This window comes from Pyrgilauda ruficollis, unplaced genomic scaffold (assembly GCF_017590135.1).
Source record: "Pyrgilauda ruficollis isolate IOZ18807 unplaced genomic scaffold, ASM1759013v1 scaffold25, whole genome shotgun sequence".
Lineage (NCBI taxonomy): Eukaryota > Metazoa > Chordata > Aves > Passeriformes > Passeridae > Pyrgilauda > Pyrgilauda ruficollis.
In genome coordinates, this window is record NW_024523822.1 from 16853682 (window position 1) to 16874421 (window position 20740).

General features: G+C 36.7%; 2 protein-coding genes across 3 annotated transcripts in view; one reads left to right on the forward strand and one right to left on the reverse strand.

Annotated features, from left to right (window-relative positions):
* MRPL13 (mitochondrial ribosomal protein L13) overlaps positions 1–10976 on the reverse strand; it is a 28981-nt gene extending 18005 nt beyond the window's left edge. The window contains exons 1-4 of one of the 2 annotated variants that reach the window (XM_041470693.1): positions 10917–10976; positions 10251–10374; positions 7310–7403; positions 5718–5778 (exon numbers count right to left, since the gene is read on the reverse strand). In XM_041470693.1, the coding sequence (XP_041326627.1) occupies positions 5718–5778; positions 7310–7403; positions 10251–10374; positions 10917–10943 (306 nt within the window). In that variant the 5' untranslated portion in view covers positions 10944–10976. Of the gene's footprint in view, positions 1–5717; positions 5779–7309; positions 7404–10250; positions 10375–10651; positions 10835–10916 lie in introns of those variants that run through there. The other variant, XM_041470694.1, reaches the window with a different exon arrangement.
* Positions 10964–20740, forward strand: part of LOC121355338 (MDM2 binding protein) — a 28052-nt gene continuing 18275 nt past the window's right edge. Inside the window, exons 1-11 of the mRNA XM_041470692.1 lie at positions 10964–11162; positions 11588–11668; positions 12694–12767; positions 12884–13026; positions 13496–13554; positions 14412–14556; positions 16072–16189; positions 16752–16886; positions 17645–17739; positions 18524–18596; positions 20182–20299. Coding sequence (XP_041326626.1) covers positions 11081–11162; positions 11588–11668; positions 12694–12767; positions 12884–13026; positions 13496–13554; positions 14412–14556; positions 16072–16189; positions 16752–16886; positions 17645–17739; positions 18524–18596; positions 20182–20299 — 1123 coding nt within the window. The 5' untranslated portion in view covers positions 10964–11080. The remainder of the gene's footprint in view (positions 11163–11587; positions 11669–12693; positions 12768–12883; positions 13027–13495; positions 13555–14411; positions 14557–16071; positions 16190–16751; positions 16887–17644; positions 17740–18523; positions 18597–20181; positions 20300–20740) is intronic.

Consider the following 20740-nt stretch of genomic DNA (forward strand, 5'->3'; position numbering starts at 1 on the left):
TCCCCCGTTTTTTTTGTTTTTTTTTTTTTTTTTTTTTTTTTTGAATTACATAGTTCCCATTGGCTCTAATTGCAATTGCCATCTTGAATGTTGCAATAGCTTTATTTCAACTTGGCTAATTTATACACTCACAGCATAGACATGCTCTTAACCCAGTTATATGACATTATTCTTTTAATTTCCAATTTAAAGGGCTAATGAGAAGGAAAGGAACCTAGGCAGCTCTATTAAAACTCTTGCACTTTCAGTCACTTACAACACTTTAATACATTTTATGAGTACAAATAAATTAAAATACATTTATTTGAAACACTGTGAGTCCTAAACATTTCAATTTTTGTGACAAGCTTTGGCTCATGTGCAACTTGTAGACTATGTCTGATGGAGACAAGTTCTGAGAAAGATTCTTTGCCAGATAAAACATACTTTAAAGATGGAAATCAACAGAGCAATACCACTCCTAGTACTGAGAAGCACAAAATAATTGGCTGAATTTCCAGAAGAAAGTCTACCCTAACAGCTGAATTAAGTCCAATAATCAACAGGAAGCAACTCTAGAACATGGGAAGGACACAGTGCTCCAGAGAAAACAAAGTGATTAATTACAAGGCATACCAAAATAACCCCAGAAGAATTTCAAGAGATACAGCAGTTACTTGGAGGTACAGTTTGATATCACATCTTCCTTCTACCAATCCATGGTATTCAGTTCTGTATACAATATTGCTCTTTTCACCCACACATTATAAAATACAACACAAAGAACTTTCTACCTCTGACAGCTGTACAAGTAGTAACAACTTGTACAAGCAAGAGTGAATGTACTCAATACTGCCATAAGAATCATTTGGTCACAGACAAATTAAACACATGCATGTCATTTGGCTTTCTACTGCTGCTTTCCACTTAACAAAAATGTGGAAGTTTAATTAGTTTTCTTTAAATTATTAACTTGACTCAGAAATAAGGAATGGATTAAGACTTTTTATTACAAGCGTAATATGTTTGCGTACTACGAAGAGAATGACCAAGTCAGCTCTAAGACTTACTCAGGTCACCTAGAGGTTTCAGGATAATTTATTTCAAGACAGCAAGGTCTTCCCCCCATGCAAAACTAACTTGTGTGCCTACTAATCCAGTCTTTGAAGTTTTGTTCTACTTAATTAAAAAACATTACTCCCTTGTAATAGAAGAAAATGCTACAACTTCTAGTGTTTCAGTAACTGACTTCTAGCATGAACATATTAATCTATCCACTATCCCTTACTAATGCAAAGAAAATAGGTTCTCAAATAGCAACAGCAAGATTTAACTGTGCTTTCTGTCTGAGCTTTTCTTCGAAAGACCCTTATGAGGCAGATATTATGGCAAGTCTATACGCGCAAGCAGTTGCAAAAGGGCATTCAAAAGGAGAATTAGAACATTTTAAACCCCTTCACATCAGTGCCAGCAGCTGAACAAACCAAAACCCGGACACCCCTGGAGGCTCCCTCGCAGCACATTTCCATTGAGCTACCCTGCTCCACTTAATAATCTTCCCTAGCAGGTAACATTCATTCTGAAAAATTATTGCCCATTATTCCTCTGTCACAGGCAATACAGCCTCTGAATACTGCAAAGGTCAATCCTCTCACGGAGCATTTGGTCTTAACGAAATGTAATTTCTTCTTTTTCTTTTCTGGAGTCAAGTTTCTGATGCAGCCAGAAAAAAAAAATAAGCTGAGTTTTGCCTTTCAAATTACAAATAAAAGAAAAATTGATTGCAAACTTTGTCCTCACAGGATTACTATTACTTCTGTAGATTAGGTCTGACAACATTATTTTGCAGGCATTTAAATGAAAAGATTTTTCCAGGAATTTTTTTCAAGTAATCTTTGCTCCCTCTCAAATCCAAGATTTAAAACTACATCTTTTAGTCTTTCTGTATCAAGCACCTAGAAGTCTAATTATGAAAGTGCTGGTCTCATGCCAATCAGCAGTTTTCAAGCTAAATAAAACTTCTGCAAGTTTTATTTAAAAAAGTCAAGAAAATCCCAAACCTCTATGCACTCCAAACACTAACACCTCAAATCCAAAGTTTTGCCTGTTTCCTTTATGTTCAAAAGATTGTCCTGGCAAAGAAATCACACCAAACTGCTCAATCAGATTTTTTTTTTTTAGCAACCTCCAATGGAAACTAATGCTGCCTGCCCACTTACATCCTACGAGATTATTGCTGCCATACAGAATATTAGTATTATATTACCCTGAAGAACAGAGTGGCTGTTTTGAACTACAGCAACAGTTTCATAGTGCACCTAAAGAACACATTTAATAGTTTTGCTTATGGGTGGTCCAAGAATTTACATTCAATTTAAGTCAGGGAAATGTGAACAAGCTGATTTTTTTTTCTTCAATAGCACTTCTTAAAGTACCCCAGCCAAATTCATTAGATGAGTTCTATTCTCTGCTATTTTGAAGAAGAGCAGACAACTGAAAACACTAGAAATTTTAGACAGATTCAGAGACACTCCCCTCTTCATCTCTCCCAAGTGAACACATCACTATTTAAGGTAAAAATGTGCTGGACTATGTACTTTCACTATCTTTTTGTTAACATACTAATTTTCACCCTTGCATCAACGCTAATTTTTCTGAAGTGCTGAAAACCTTGGCAAAATGAACAAGGAATGTTAAGTTCTACACAAAACATCAATTACGCAGATTTCTTTCTGCATTCACTGCCCCATATTAACGTGAAAGATACTTAGCAATGGAAAAAAAAAAGTAGTGTTTTTCTAATCTCAGGTACAAAATCATACATCAGAGATCAGACACATACGATTGGACAGGTGAGGTTTTTTATTCCTTTCAACAAAGAAGAGAAGCCATGGACTTCTCTTGTTCTCTCAACAAACAGTTGCCATAGGAAGTTTTCAAGACCTGTCAGGATAAATCCCCAGCAGCTTTACCTGACCTAATAGTTGACACTACTTTGAGTAGGAAGTTGGAATAGAGATTTCCTCAGGTTCTCTTCAATCTGAATCATCCTATGGCCTTTAGAAAAAAGGCACAAGTAAATTCAAATTCAGCACAAACCCTCTGAAGCACTAACTACCACCTGCAAGGAATGTAAAGCTCCAGAATTAGTAAGATAGATAAAATGGGGTCAGCCCCCAAGAAGTGAGAACATCACTTAACCTTGGTGGCACCTTAGGAAGGAGCTACAAATGATCAGGGATGACACTACAGTAACATTGTCTAAATTCTGACAACTATACTTATGGCTTTCAGCCTCCCATATAAGCATAAACTATAGCATTTTGCATCAAATTACTCATTACAATCTTTTTAACTAGCCATTAGCTGTGAAGCAGGTTTCCCTAAAACACTCTGTATACTAGAAACAAAACTAACAGAAAAATATTTATCTTGGGGATTTGCAAGTTTGAATTGAGATATATATATAAATAACAACAGTGCTAAGCATTCCTGCAGTCCTACTATACACACACACTCAGGAAGTCTTACATAAACTGAAAATCATCAAATACATTGCAAAATCTCTATGGTAGCACCATGGAAGTTTACAACATCCTCTTCCTTGGAAGCAGTCTCTTCCATTAATTTACTGCCTTAATTTCTGTAACAGCACTATTTCCAAAAGCAATGATGACTCATCCTAACAAACACTACCAGGATGAATTAGCAGGAGGCAGTAAGTCCAAGGGCAGAGAAACAGCAGCAGCCTCCAGGATGAAAGTAACACTTTACGGAATGAAGATTTGGATGCCACAGGAAGACACAGCCTGCTTCCTACAATCTTCCTAATTCCACTGGCTTCAGAGGAACTGAATGTGAAGTCACTTAATGTTTTAATCACTTAATGTGATTAAAAGAGAAAGGAAGTGAAATAAAGTGATGAAAAAAGTCTCCATAATACCTATGTGTCATTTAGATGATGATTTGAAGATGTGTATGTTACTTAGGCTGATACTGTTCTCTTTACAGTACTACTTTTTCAGGTTTTAAAAGCTTGTTCTAAAAATAAAACCTGCTAATAAAACATCATCATAATTTCTATTTTTGTTGTATCCCGATGCATTTCACAGCAATATAATTCAACTAGTAAACCAATGTTTCTAGCCATAAAACCCCATTACAGCTACACATACAGAATGTATCTTGCCAAATTACCACCCACTACTACCAATTATGACAAAAACACGTCTGAGATATTTTTATGAGAGAGGCAAGTGAATGCTTCATCTTCAATAGAATGACAGAGTTAATTGCTGAAGATTTTCCACCATTGTGTTAAAAAAATGGCGTCTGCTGCTAAATTAGACCAAGACTTGAGCCACGTCACCATTTGCTGAGCCTTTGTCCAACATGCTTTGGTTTTTGGCAATGTATTTAATCCTCTTCTGTTTGCAGAGAAATTCATCTATGAGTCTGGCAATAAAAGAGGTATTTCAGAACTAATGCCAGAAGGTAATTTAGAGAACATCCAAGTCTCATGCCCTAACAAGTTGTGTTACACTGCCTCCCAGTGCTCAGCATCTGCCTGAAGCTCAAATGAAATAAACTGAAGAATCCATTTTAGACGTGGAATTATCAGTAATTCCCAAAGGAATTACAACTATCTTAGAGGCTGTTTGCAAAAGCATTTGTTTTGAAAATTTCTAGACAGAACATTATATGGAAATGTAGGATTTAGCTTCATTTTATTTAAAGATGTTGTGACAGTAAAAACAGAAACCAAGCAAATTCACATGGTGGACCACTTTTTCATTGAGTACTTGCACTTGTATTAGGCAGACTTGGGACAAACCAGGATTTCCAAATAATTGATAAAACCTGTGAATTTTACAGCAGACAAGACGTCTCTAGGCAAAGGAAAAAACACTTGAATATTTTTTATATAAAGTGACCCAAACAAAAGCATTTCAAAGTCAAAACCAAACATAAATGTCTATTAATCTCTGTGGGTCTTATATCATGCTCTGACACATTAGTACTTAGAGAATTCAGTCCTTCAATGCTGCCTATTCAAACCTCTAGTAGAAGTTACTTCATAAATGTGTAAGTCAAAATGTTCGTATCCGGCTCCCTATTTTTTTAATCAGTACAAATAGATGAACACTGCATTTCAGAATATACAATAGTCTAACACAGACAGTAAATAGGCTTATGTTCAACATAATCAACATTTCCATTTCTTTCGCAGACCATGAACACACAGTATTTCAGAAAAGATTTAAAAACCATCATCACTTAAAACCTACCATTGAATTTCACTGGGAAAAAGAGGCATATGCACTTCCTAACTTTTTTAAGATTAGCATTATTCTTGCTGACTCTTAAAAAAGCAGAAGGGTCGTTAAGCTCAAAGACAGCTTAGCTCACTCAAACTGGAGGCAGTTCACTCATGAGAAAGGTCAGACCCCTGAAACTAAAAGGAAGTAAATAAGTGAAAAATTAGTGAAGCCAACAAGTTTGATTTGCTCCTTTGGACGGCATGGAAGAATGACAAAAATACACAACTTACAATCTAACCCTGAAAACATTGTTTAAAAAAATGGTGTCACAGCCAAGCTTCTACGAACCACTAATAGAATGTTTTTAATTTAACTTTAAATATGCAGGTAATTGATCCTATTTGTTTAGGGGAACTAATTAACTGGAATTAACTCACTAGATTCACAAATGAAAGCAAAGAAGGGAAAAACACTTACAGCAGTTGGATCCTTTAAATGGAGCTGAGTTGCTGTCACTTGCTTGAAACCACCAGGATAACTAGAAAAACAAAACACACAAGCTTAATTGTACATGCTCAAGCACGATGCTAACAAATGTATCACTACATCTTGAACAATGGTGTAATGGTATTACAAGCCCTTAAAAAAAGAAGTCATTCTCATGAGCCCAAAACCTGTATTTTATTTATCTTGTCAACTATCTAATTTCAACACCTTTTGTGCTTCCTTTTTTATTCACTTGACTATGATAAACCTTGTGCTTCACAAGCAGATGTTTTTAAAACTGCTTATTAAATATACCATAACAGCTACAGAATACAACAGAAATAAGACATGCAGAACTCTGAAATATTTCCAGATGATCAAGACTCACAACCAGTCTGTGGCTGACATAAGAGACATCCATTTTGAACTGTATTTATTATTTTCTTGCTACTCTAAATAAATCTTAGCAAGACTTGGCATATCTACAGTAATAAAATTTTAATTTTACTGCAATGGATCCATCTTTCTAAAGGCTATACGACATGTTGAAGCTGCACTAAATCAGATCTCTGCATAAGCTTTAAATGAATGATAGCATGCATTAAGAAATCACATGGAAGTCAGGTAATGTTGCATTTCGTTTTGATTGAATTACATTATTAGGCATCAGCCTAAGTGAAATGAAAACAGACCCAGCATCATGAAGACATGTCCACTGAGCTTCATGGACTTAAGTATTAGTTTTAAATGTACAGTTCTTTTTACTTATTCAAAACTTCGGTACATACATGTTAAGTTTTTAGAGAAAATTTTAGGTCATAGGGGAGATGGAGACAAAAAAGGCACACAATGATTTCCATCACCTCTGAACAAGAATTTATCAGCAATTCAGCAATTTCAGGATTGCACCATTAGCACTACAAAATTAGCTTACTCAGTGTAATTTATTCATCTCTCAACTGGATACATTGTGACACTCAGAGATTATTATGAATTTGCATCACTGCATAAAATAAGAGCACTCAACTGATCATGGACACCCTGTCTGTAGTTGATTATTGCACTCTCCACTGTAAACCAGGTATGTCTGCCAAAATAATGTATTTTACATGACTGTGTATAACAATGTACATCATCAGTACATCTTGAGAGTGGCAGGATAAAGTAACAAAAGTTGGTGACTACATATATATATATATGTAATGTGGAGTGCCAATAGAAATATCTTCTATTACACAGTAAACAGAACAGTCCAGATCATTGGGTTAACACAAGACACAACCTCACTCACCAAATCTGTTAACTTATTCAATTGTTCTGACTACTTTTGAGTTAAAGTATTTCCCTAGCAACAAACACTGGGTATAAAAAAAAAAAAAAAAAAAAAACAAGAAGAAAGAAAATAAAAAGAAAGGAGGAAAAAGGTTTACACTATTTTAACATCATAACACATGCAAAAAAAAAAAAAACCCTGAAAGTTAAAGCAGGAATTACCTTTTAAAGCAATATGCTGAAAAATACTTCAATTTTTAAGAAAATATGACATAAAATTTACCACAAGCTTTATTTACTATAAAGCTTACCCAGTATGTGAAGAATATACTTTCTGTTCCCATTTGTTACCAGAGAAGGCAATATGTCTTGTATTTATTATGACAACATGATCTCCACAGTCATCTGCAAGGTAGAAGTGGAAGATATTAAAGAAAATCATGGAGGGAATCAATCCAAGTAACAACTATTATGTGTGCAATACATACATAGTAGCATATAAATACACCTTCCATAAACCCAAAATTTAAAGATCTCAGCTTTCTGAGCCACACTACCCCAATCAGCACTTAGATACCAACCTTAATTACTATTTTTAGTACTACCAGGTTAGAAGGCAGGTAAGCAGGTAAAATACCATCAGGCCAGATGACTAAACCAGTGCAAATACTCAGCTAAGATTTGGAAATCTGGCTTATAGGCAAATTTCTATTCTATTGAACACATTATGCTGCATATGCACCTATATTAAAAACAAGCAAACAGACAAATGAAAAAAAAACAAAACACACACACACACAAAAAAAAAGGTTAGTTCCAAATGATCCTAAATATATTTTAATTTACTTTCTCATAAAAACAGTACCTGTGTTTACTGAAGGACTGAACATTTTGCTTAAGTAACATACTTCTATTAAGTAGTTACACTCTCAGGCTAAGTATATAAAACAAACAAAAATATTGCACTGAGAGAAATGGCAGTGGGAAAAAGCCCTAAAAACACCACCCCCAACAGCTCTGTTGGGAAAAACTCCACATTTTCATCAATCCAACACAAGCAAATGTTACAGCATATATATGTAACTTTAACATCTAAAGTTCTTTAAGTGCAAGGTTTATTATCTATTACCAACACCCTGGCAGAAACAGGGGTGGTTTAATAAGGCTTCTGTAGTAATAAAGTGCTAACAGAACCTCTATTAACTCAAAAATATCACATAAATAGGAGAAAAGATGTCGTTTTTAATTTCAGAAGTAATGATCTTGATCAGCTGTATAAGCTGTAATCACCCATTCAACTAAAGTGAAAATGGTTTCTCCAAAGTTCAGCCTCATCTGCATCACCATATTAGAACACAAGTATTTGAAGAGGCTCACTTGATTAAAACACTTTTGAGTAGATAACAAAGCAAGGCTTAAACTGACCATGCATTTTTATAGGAGCACGTAATTAATCAAAGCAACTTTCACACCTTAAGTTTTTTATTAATTTTTAATCTTGTGTTTTTTTAATGCTCCACTTTCAATTACAGCTGAAGTGAAAATGCCATTTACACATCTTTGTTGCTGCAGCTTTTCACTGCTGACAGTACAGTTCTAAAAACACTGTATGTCTTCATAAATGTCAGGGAACTGGACTGTCACTTTGTGACTTTTTGGTGTTTTGGTTGGGAAGATGACACAATAAGCTCATATTAAAGAAATGTATGCCAACAGTTTTCCACTTGCATGAACACTGAATTAACAAATACCAAATTAAAAACAAAACAATAAAAAAAAATCTTCCTGATGTTTCTCTGTCCAGGGAGCTGCTACCTCGCAGACACTAAAATATTTGTTAGTTCAAAAAAAGAAGCAAAAGAAGCATTAAGTACATAAACCACAAGTTCCTGCATACTTTGCTCTCCAAAATGTCTCAGTAGCAGTAACCAACCAGTTGGTGTCAACATGTGTAAAGCAATTAGCACTGATTTACAGAACATTTTAAACAAAATGAAGTTATCCTTGAAATGCTTCCCAAGACCTTATAACTTCACAGACATAAAAGTATCAAAGTTCTTTTGCACAAGGTAACCAAAGCATTTTCCTCTCAGTACCTGCTTTATTTCTCAAGACAGCCTTAATTCTCCAGTGACATCTTGTGGATACAACAAAATTTGCAACAGCAGAACTGACATTTAAAGGTCTTGACAACACTAAAAATCCTACCTCCTATTGTGAAATAGATCGAGTATAATTTTACTATGTATACTTCACCATGTATGAGCCAACTTCAACTTCATTATGTTACAGTAATGTCTCTGGAAAAATTTGCATGGGTACTACAGGAAACATTGTACCAGTGGTGTGAAAGATCAACTTTTTATTATTTATAAAATGCTTATGCTCATGAGACAGGCACTACAGCATTACAGGTAATGAACAGGATTACAGATGCATCTTTATAGCTGAATCTCTAATTTGCAGAAAAACAAAATGATGTTTTTGTTTAAACAAGATACCTTTCAACAGTGACTGTCACCCATTTAAGGACATGTCCCAGCCTCCTCATCACAGAACGTGTGAGGCAGGAAGGAGCCTTTGAAAGTCACATCATCTAAACCCAGTGCTCAAAGAAGGAGCAGCTTCTGAAAATCTCCACAGATGGAGACTTCACCACCTCTTGGGCAATAACTTCCCATTACTCTCACAGTAAAAAAATCTTATCTGATGTTCAGAGTATCCTGTGTGTCAGTTTGTGTCCACTGCCTCATGAAAACAGATCTGCTTGGCACCTTACCTTATCTGATGTTCAGAGTATCAGAGTGTGTCAGTTTGTGTCCACTGCCTCATGAAAACAGATCTGCTTGGCACCTTATTCAGAATGAAGCATTCCAAGACTGTGGTCCTGGGCACCTATTGAAAGGAAGCACTCATGTTTCTTTATGTGCACTGTGAACTAAATCTTTACATTTAAGATCAACAAAACATGTTCTGAGATTTTTTAAAAAATGAAAGAAGAACCCACTGTAATTCAGTTACTCAAAATGAGTTACAAATTCATAACATACTTCATATGCATTGGTAAAGAAACAACATTAGGTTGCAGAGGGGTATAATGGAAAAAGATGAGAAAGAAAACTAATTAATTTGTAATTTATAAACAATTGGGAAATGTAATCTTTTTTATCAAGCTTGATGTTAAAACTGAAATTAGAAGAAACATGCATGTTGAAGAAAAGCAAATTTGCTTTCACCCACTGCAATACTCACTTAGTGCATGATAAATAGGTTTATGTTTGCCTTCGAGTCTGATTACAGTGGCAGCTGCTATTTTTCCTGGGGGCTGCATCTTCGCATCGAGGAGGTACCAGGCTCTACCAAAAGTAGCCCATTGCTGAAAAGAAAGAGGATCAGTATTTATCACAGGGAAAGCTCACACTACTGTAATCTATCTTCCTCAATTAAATCAACACTTCTTTTACATTCAAAAAATACTAGAAGAAATATTGGTATGCAGCGCCACCGCCTTCAAACAACCTTTAAACGGAGGGAGCACTGCGATGCACCGACTGCAGTGCGACGTGCGTGGGTAACCCCGCTGACGGGTTACCGGCCCTGAGGGCTTTGCTCCAAAATGTAGGACTCCTGCTGCAAGCTTCCATTATGGCTACATGAGCCGGAACATCGCTGCAGGATATTTAACGCCCAAGGTCTCCTTCCCTCCGCTGAAGGGCACCGCTCCCCCTCAGCAGCTTTCAGAGCGCGCACAGCCTGAGCCGCGGGTGTCCCTGCCCCAGCCGTGTCCCACACGGCGCTTCCTGCCAGCGGCACCCTCAGGCCGGACACCGGAGGCAGTCCCGGGGCGCTCCACGGGGGCCTGCGGATCCTCGGTGCCCGTCCGCCCCCTCAGGGCCCCGCGGGGGAGGCCGCGCTCACCTGGGCCGCGCGGCTGTAACTCGCCATGCCGCCGGCCGCGCGGGGCGCGCAGGCAGCGCCGCGCCGGGGCCGCGGGAAGCGGAAGCGCTGCCCTGCGAGGGCGGGGCCCGGGCGGCTGCGCGGGACCTTCGGAGCGGCGCCCGCCGCCGCCGTCCCGGCCGGTCATGGACCGCTACGTGCTGCTGCTGAGCTGGGGCGAGCGCAGGGCCGGGCCCGGGCCCGGGCCCGCCGCAGCCACCGCCGCAGGTACCGCAGGGGACGGCGCTGGGCCCGGCGGGTGCTGGGCCGCGGCGGGCGGGCGCTGCTCTGGAGTCCGCGGGGCTCTCCTGGCTCCTGCCTCCCTCCCTCAACACCCCTTTGCCTTCAGGCTGAGAGTCTTCGGTGCCTTTAAACTGCAGAAACCTCAGGGGGGTTCCTGCTTCATTGCGGTGATGCCATGTAACTCCGTAATGCGTTCCTGAGCGTGACTTAAAGGAGAACTTAGGAAAATTTGTCTTTTTAAACTGCGTATCTGCAAGTGATAGTTCTGTTAGAAACCTAACCAACCCCTTTTCCCCTTCTCCCCTAAATTCACTTTCTAATTTCACACTGAACTTTATACTGCATTTGCAAGAAAGTAGGATTTAATATCCATAATTCAGTCGTTTTAAGATTTTTTTTTCTTTTTCTAGCTGGGACTGCTGCAGACGTGTATCAGTTCCTGAAAGAAAGTTGTAATGCATCTATAAATGCAGATGTGAGCATTTTCCCAGGTAAATATGGCAATGCACAGTGAGGTAGGGCAAATGCTGCTGAGGAATTGGCCTATGCATGTTCTGTTAAGGGAAACAAGTCAGAAATTTAGGTCAACCAAATTGCTGTGGTGTGGACCTGTTCCTTCCTGCTGCTCCTGATTCTGTGGAGAACCTGTCATTTCAGCAGCTAGGGTGTTAGGAGATGATTAGATTGATTGGTTGTGAGAAATGAAGGGGAAGGGTTTTGAAGAGCTGACAAATTTCAGTCCAGTTGAGCAAGGAAGAGTAGGAAATGGCTTGATTCTCAAGTCAGTGGGTAGCATGATCTTTTAATTACTCCTGTAATGTCTTCTGATTTATTCAGTAGAAACAATACTTGTCTGTTGGGTAGCAATTCAGAACTTTAATCCATAAATACTAAATAATTTTTTTACCTTAGAATAGATGTTTTAAGGTCTGCTTTAGTACTTTTAGGGGCTGTGTGTTTGTGTTTTGTTGTTTTGGGGTTTTTAATCCAAAAATGCTTTCTTAGTTCTTTACTAGGTTTGTATTTCTACTGTTATAAGCTCATCTTGTCACAGATGTCATATAATTGGGATTTATGTGGGAAAACCACTATAAGCTCTTAAAATTCATGGAAATGGGACTATTAAGCTGTTTTCAACTTCTGTCCTTTTTTTACCTAGAAATGTTGATAGAGCATCTCATTTTGTGAACTCTAAATCATATTTATGAAAGGTTTTGTTTAGTTCAGGTCTGATACAGATCATGCAAAGAGAAAGCAATAGTACCCAGAACAGAGAAGAGGTCAAATGTTTTCTTACTTACTAACAGTCAGAGGGTTGGTATTAGACACTTGCCATGACACTTACCTACATTTCAGTGTGTTTAGAGCTTAATTATGATGCCAAAGGAAAGTAGAACTCAAGTAATTGTTGCACATTAAATGATTTACAGACTCTTTTAACAGAAATGTTCATGATAATAGGAAGAATAGATTATAGTGAATTGATTAATTTAAATAATTGTTTTATCTCTTGCAGCTTGCTCAGTGGCTGGTGTTCCAGGTGCCAAGAAATGGTATTTTGCAAGTCATGTCATTTGTGGTTATTATCAGGTAAGACAAACTCTTTTAGAGTATAAGTTCCTCAACCATCTACCTGACTGTAGAACAAGCTAAAAATGTGATGTTTAAAACTGTTTTTGCTTATTTAAGTCTTTTTGTTTGATTAGTTCTGCAGTTCTGACTGGGAGGAAATCAATGTTGACACACAAAAAAATGAAGACTCTTACCAAGCAAGCATTGACGAGAACCTGGGAACCACACAAAGTTTTGAGGAAGATGACAACAGTCAGGAATCACTGTCTCTGACTGAGTATGTGTATTATTTTATTTCAGGAACAGTGATCTGACATCTATCAGTGATGATCTAAGGGGATCAAGAAAGTTTAACAAGTGAGAGTTAGTATCAAAGCAAGAGTTAACTGTGAACAATCCCCTACTAGTACTGAAAATATTTTTGTTTAGCATAGCTTTAATATTTTTACAGATGATTTTTATAGGATAACTGAACAGTTTCCTATCAGCCAATGTTATATATACAAAAATTTCTTGCTAATTCTTTTTGAATCCTACTTCCAGTTTTACTTCAGATTATTTTGATGTCATTAGACCTACTTTTGTCTCAGTAAAAGAGGAGATGATTTCTCATATCCTGAGTGTGTTTGTGCAGAGTTTTAAAGATGTAAGATACATCAGGTACCATTCATTAATTGTAACTTTTTGTTTCTAAATGACTTTGTTTATATTTTGGTTCCAAACGTGTTGTTGTTCTTCATTTTTAGTATTTATGATGAAGCTGCTGAAAGTCTACATCAATTAGCTGATAAATTGCCTGCCCCAGGTAATCTGTCTTTAAAAACCAATCTCATTGGAGTTTATCTTGTTAGTTACTAATCTAAAACTCATTTGGTAAAAGCATAGTGAGTGGAAAAGTTCAGAGAATGTTAGATTGGTGCTGAACTAACTTAATGTAGCTCTTGGAGGTAGTTTAGGAACTTGAGCATGCTTGGCATTGCAGATCAGCTTGAGGACTAGTTTGCTGCTTGTTTCTTTGGCAGGCTGTAGTTCAGTAGAGTTTAAAATAGCTATATAATAAATTTATCCATCTGAAATGGCACCAAAGTGATCATAGACAGTAAGCAATACAAAACTCAACACAGGAAATTTCTTACAAAAAAGGGGAAGATGTTGATATCAGGCTTACGTATGATTTGACAGCTGCTCGCTTGTGAGACAAGAAGATGAGGAGGAAAATACATCACAACTGTTGGATTGGGATTTTGTAAACTGGAGAAACATACCACTTTTCATGTTAGGATTGTATAATGTTGTAGAAATTGATTTGGGATAACAAAGGGACTCAAGAAGAATGAAAAATAGCAGCTAAGAGTGTTAAAAGTAGGAAAAGGACATAGCTTAGTTGTGCAGGAGGCAAATCTCATCTATCAGTGCTGAGTGGGAGGGGAGAAAGGGACAGAACCTTTCACTGTCACCGAGGGAATGGTGAAATATGTTGAGTTCATCTAAGAGGAGCAGTAAGTGATGAGCTAAAATATGGGAAAAGTGTTTTAAATCCTGAAATTATTTGATCTTTTTGCTGGTTTAGTGCAATCAATGGTAACCAATACTATTCTATCTTTAAATTATTGAAAAATTTACTGAATCATGATATTTGAGTCATACACAACTGTTTTACAGGCAGAGCAATGGTTGATGTAATCCTGCAGGCTGTTGAATGTGATGGACCCAAGTTAAAGGACTGCTTACCTGCTATTGGTGCCCTGAAACACCTGAGAGAGTGGCACTCTGCACGGATCACTATTGCTGCAAGTGATGCTAAAGGGTATGGCATTTATTTCAGGGCCAAAACAAGGTCACTTCTGCGTTGTGTTAGCACAGATCAGTGGGTTGAAATAAAACCAGCTTGTTGGGTACTTTACATGTGTATTTTGAAAATACATAAATTAGTAGTCTGTTGTTGTATGAATGGAGGAATTACTCATCCTGATTTATTGTAAATGCATGTCCTAACCAGAGAAGCAGGCAAAAAAGCCAGTCCTTTGCACTTGTTTTCTGTGGGAGCAAAGAGTGAAATATTTTCTCTCCCCTTTCCATGGGTTCAGTATGCATACAAGGTTTTCATGTTGTATTATGCTATGGGATGACTTGTATATTGATTGTAGTTTTCCAGGTTTTTTTAAATTAATCCAACGTACTGTTGGTTTTACTTTAAATTTTATATTACCCTTGATATTACTTTTCAGGAAGGAAAAGTAGATTGCCTCATTTGTCCCTTTTGAAAAAGGAGTATAAGCACTCTATTACTTCCTGCATGTTTTTCAAGATTCTTTTAGTATGAAGAGTTACTGAGACTATTAATTCAAGTTGAAATTAATTCCAGTAATTTGCTTTCTGTCCTCCTCTAATTGACATGTAAAAGCCATGATATATCTCACCATATGGATCACAATGATTTGGGTTTTTTATCCTATTAAGTGAATGATTGTGTGGATACTGAACAACTTGGCAAGGTCTGCACTTTCCTTCCCCTCCATGCCCAAAAGATTGAAATTTGCTTCATAGAATAGATGGTTAAACTTAATCCTAAATTCATAAAGCTGTTTAAAAAGGTGAACGTTCAGTTCTTGGATGTAATAAGCAATATACCTACTATACAGTAATTCCTGAGGTATGTGGAGGATAAGAAAGTTACTCAGTGACTTTCATGAGCACTTGATCTCAGTGCTCATTGATATGATCCTGTGGAACCAGCTTTTGACTGAATAAATTTTTCTGCTGCCTTTTACGTAAAGTGAGATTATTTGGGTATAGATGATCTCTAATGAAAGCTATTTCACTTATTCTTCCTGTTCTGTTGATGGTGCTGATTTCCCTTGGAAGACAGACTGCCAGCAGAACCCACTACTGGCTGTTCTCTGTTGTTGAATTTGGATTATGCTTGTGCTGCAGTCATGTCTCCATTTAGAAGGTTAACTACAAACCATCTGGACAGAGCAGTGATAGTCCCACTGAAGGCTGCCAGGCTTTGCTCCAGCTTCTAGCACCCGACATTACTACGCTGTGCTTGCAGCTAGCCATTGCCAGTCTTAGTTTATGTCAAAGTTCTTTGCTGTCACTGTCATGGAGCATATGAGCAACTTCCTTTACAGGCCCTGAACGAGCAATTCTATATTTTTTACTTTGTGGAATGTAGAGCTGTTATAAAGCTTTATTGTCTGTCTTGACATGCTCAAGATTGTTCCATGCTAAGAGGTCATAGGTAAATTCAGTCAAACTGCACTGCATTTTTATTTGTAATGCTAAATTCAGTAAGATTAATTCTTTGATATTTTTACAGCAGCTGGCAAAAGATTGCAGACTATCTGTCAGCAGACTTTGTATCTTCAGATGATATCATGAATATTATTGATTTAAATGAACTCTGGAGGGGAAAGATTCAGATATGGGAAAGAAAGGTAAAATAACTTTTATTTTATTATTGTAGTGATTATTTTTTTAAGCATCTATATACCTCATTTCAAGCATTTATTATGCACTGCATTTTATGCTTTAAGCCAAATTTGGGTTCAACTATGTAATTCAAAGGTGATGTGCAATGTGTCTGGGTGGGTGGTAGGAGGAGATGATAAATGAGACCAATGCATCAAGATCTGAACTTCAGAAATTCAGATGCTCCCCTCTGAAAATTTTTTTAAAACTTACTGCTCAAAATTAGATTGTTTTGTATCTATCACAAATCATTGTCATGTGACTGTAAGTCATTGTTGCAAGCTTATGTCTAATGTTTCTGCAAAACCTTTGATATTTAATATAAACCTTTCGCCTTTGTGACATTGTTTACATTTTTTAGTATTATGATTTTGGTTTTAATAGGTGGTTATCTAAGTATAGTCTTTTTCTTAGATCTGATAAAAATAATATTAATTGTTAAAAATAACACATCTGACTATCTGAAGAAAAATAATTTTTACCTCTTTTTGACACATTTATTGTCTTCTTTTTTTTTTTTTTTTCCAGTTCGCATCAGGAGTAGATTTTCCAGAATTTTGCATAAAGAGCACTTCAGCCAAGACATTCAGGACTGCAAATTTAAGTTCTTGCTTTGCTGATAAAAAAGAGTGCCAATTGAGGAATACTGATACTTTGCCAGAAGCAAGTATTATTCTTGATCTTTGAGTTTTAGAATTCATCTGCTTTACTTTCCAGAGAAAATTAGTAATTGGGGAAACCTTAGTCAGAACTGAAAGTTAAGTAGAAAAGTAATTATTGGATTAAATTGAGGCATACTTCTTTTGTACACCTGGGTTGTCAAAACAGGTTCTTGAAACTTTATCTGTTTGTTCTTATGAATACAATACCAAATTTTTTTCAAGTAGAAATTGAGACTTTGTTCAGTTTAATACTCAAAAGAGTTAAATTATGAATTCTGTGTTTGTCTAATCCTTCCCACTTAATTTTAAAAGTTGGGGTTTGTTTTTTTTTTTGCACTCTTGGTGTTTCATGTTTTTTACTGGAAGTAGGTAATTGATGGGAACTCCAGAATCATATGTGTTGATGAAAACAAAAATGAGCGTTATGAAAATTGGTATTGGTTTGAAGTTTGTTATTTTCATGGTTAAAACATATGCATTTTGTCTCTTCCTGGTAGAGATCATATTTTATTTTGGGTAAGAGTTAGAACTCATTTGATGCACATTGTTGACATTCTACGAAGTCAGATTTATTTTAAAAAATTAAATACCTTCCTTTTTTACATAATTTAGTGTGATGTTGCAAAATGTATTCCCTTATACCTCTTTCAGATGTTATCTGCAAGGCTAATACCTCCAGCAAAACATTTGAGGAACTTGTGGTGATACAACATCATATACAGTGTTATATATATAGGTTGTTTTTTGATCTCTTTTCAGGTTTTTCATTACTATGGTCCTGCCCTGGAATTTTTACAGATGGTGGTGCTCTCTGATCTACCTTCCATTTTTATATCAGATCTGGAGTTTGAGCTGTATCCTTTTTTTAAGGATCTAAACTACTACTGATAATTGTCTGTAGTAGAGAGAAAAAGATCAGCATCTACCCATGCAAGTAACAGACAGATGAGGATAGGCAAGGGCTCATCCCATTCTAGCCTGGCAAAATAGTCATAGTGATTCTTCACAACTGGATTTTTGAATTTTGAAATTTAAGTTACATTAGTAGTAACCATGTGTTATTTATACTATTGCACATACAATTTGTCTGTTGATGTGCATTCTCTTTGTGGGGAAAAAATAGAGAAATGTTTATTCTTTAAGTTTAAAAAAAGCCTCAAGCTTTTCTAATGAATCAATGTAGCATGCTTCACAATATAGGAACATTTGTTTACAAACCATGTTCTTACTGTGCAGCGGCAAAATCTGTGGCAACCTTTAGCAGAGGAGTTCTGTCTTGAGTGTGTGTGCTGCAGAGATCTCAATATTTATTACTATTGGTTTTTAAAAGTATGTACTTTTGGTTCTAGTCTTGGTGTACCAATAATACTTCAGGATGTATAAGCCTGCTATGATTTTGAATATATAAATATCTGTTTCTGTCAGCCTATAATAGAGATGTCAGTGGAGTATTTTGTCATATAACATTTTCAAGTGTATCACTTTACCTGTAAAGGTGAGTTTTTATGTTTTGTGATACTGTAGTATCAAAAATTAGATGCCTGCAGTGCTTCTTTCAAATATAATGGTAACCTGGTTTCTAAAATAGAGGTGCATAGTTCTTTGTGGAGATGAGGTTCCTTAAACTGTTCTGTTCAGGAGCCTGTCAAGAAAGAATACCAAGGAGACATCTACACTGCTTTTGGACCAGATTTCTTTTCTCTCTGGGAAGGTAAAACCTTTTTATTTATGTATAGCAGAAAAATGAAGGTATGTAAATTGCCTATGAAAGATATGGTAATAATATTTTTAAACCTGGTCTCTGTCTAAGCTTCTTCAATATTTAGTTCTAAAGCAAACATGGATTTCAAAGGTCCATGCTATACATACCTACTGAACAGTTTTCTCTTTATCTCAGCTAAGTTTCAATCTCCTAAAACACTTTCTAGTCCTATCCTGACAGATTTCTGCTATCGTAGTTGAACTATTGATTTTTTTAGCAAAACGCAGGCATTTGTGCAGCCTACAAAATGTATCTAGCTACTGTGAAATGGTAAGCTTTTTTATTTTATGCGCATATTCTGATTTTGGATAAAAAGAGTTCATGAAACATTTACAGTCCTACTTTTTCCCTCCTTCCTCTGCTTGGAATGATAGTGAGATTATTCATAGCCAGAGTATTAGTTTGAAGGTGTTTTTCCTGAACATTCTATCACCTTTACATGCGAGGTAATGCATCTTGTTTAGGAAAGATTTTTAGTGTTTATGAAATAAATCTATGGCATTCAAAACATAACCTGCGCTTTGAAAATGGTGATACACTTATTACGAATAGCATGTGGTTTTTGTTTACTGTGAAGATGGTATCCCATTGTCAGGCTGTATGTTACTTTTTCAGTTTGTTATTTGGGTTTTTAGTAACTTTTTTTCTCCCCTGCTACTCCATTCTCCGTTAGCTGAGCCAGAAAAGAAAAGGTCCTTTTTCTAATGCTGTACTAAAAGTATCTTTGAAAATGCATTTATACTGGTAAATATCCCAGGTAATCTTCATTTTACTTAAGAGCACTGAACACTTGGTCATACACATTTTACAATCAAAGGGCTCGCAAGTCTACTAGTGTTTCTGAAGAAGGAGCCCAAACAGTGAAAACCCATTCTCAGGTTACTTTTTAGAGTCTGCACATGTTGAATTGAGTATGTTTTGAAAATAACAGTTTCTCATAGGGATTTCTTTCAGTCTGCTACTGGAAATATTGCATGTTTGTAGGATTTTCTAATACCTGTAATAGCATTGCTATATTGCTTGAGTATTCAAATATATCTGCAATTTTTCTGTTAGTGCTTAATGGCCTGAAGTCTGTGTAGAAACATGGACATAGTCCAATATCTGGTTAAGAGACAAGGGTAATATGTAGGAAGGAAAATTAAAAAAATAATTTTTTTTCATAGGAATACAGAGTCACTGATGGCAACTATTATCCTTGAATTCTCTTTTCATTCTGGATACTGCTCTACAAAAACATTTGCAGCCCGGCTATGGAGACACTTGCAATACATAATAAATACCTTTTTATGTATGAAATGGAAATTCAGCAGTTAATGATCTCTCAGTTGGACCAAAAAGTAAACACAATTTTTACAGCTTTTGTGTCAAATGCAGTTCCGTTTTGATTGATGTGAATGACAGATATGTTAATTTGAGATGTTTTTCTTCAGTTCAACTAGATTTGAAATAATGCCAAATCAGTAGCTCAAGAATTAAGGGTAAAACAGGTTTCACTGATATTGCATGTCTTATATTTGGTCTCCTAATTTAGGTGGGAGCTTTATTTACATTGCCATGTAATGTAAGCAGTGTAGTGATCCCATCGCCTGCCCAGCTGAGCACCAAGAAATGGAAGGAATATATGGCTAAGAAACCCAAGGTCATTTCTGGTATGTGTATTTTGTTTGGTTATATGTGTGTGTGTGTACTTGAGATAATTTTAGTGAGGACGATCCTGTAAAGACCCTATCAAAGAGGATCTTTAATGAAGGCCTTCAGAGACAATTATGGAAAGATGTCCACAAAAGCCCACCCTCCCAGGGGTGAGTACATTTATAGGTTTTAGGAAATAAGCATAATTGATAAAAAGCACTTAGGAGGACAAGTGGTAATGTAATTCCCCCCAGGTCAAGCCCCTTCTCTGGAGCTCCCCCTTCAGCACTAGTTGTACTTTGTCCATGAAAATGTATCTTGAAGAGTTTTTCTGGGCCTTGGTTCCCTGGAAGAGCCAAGATAGCACAGAGCCTTGTACCTCCTGGGGCTTGGAGCTCTGGAATTTTGTCTTTCTTGGTTAGGGAAAGGCTGTGGAAAAGTATTGGGAAAACTAGCTA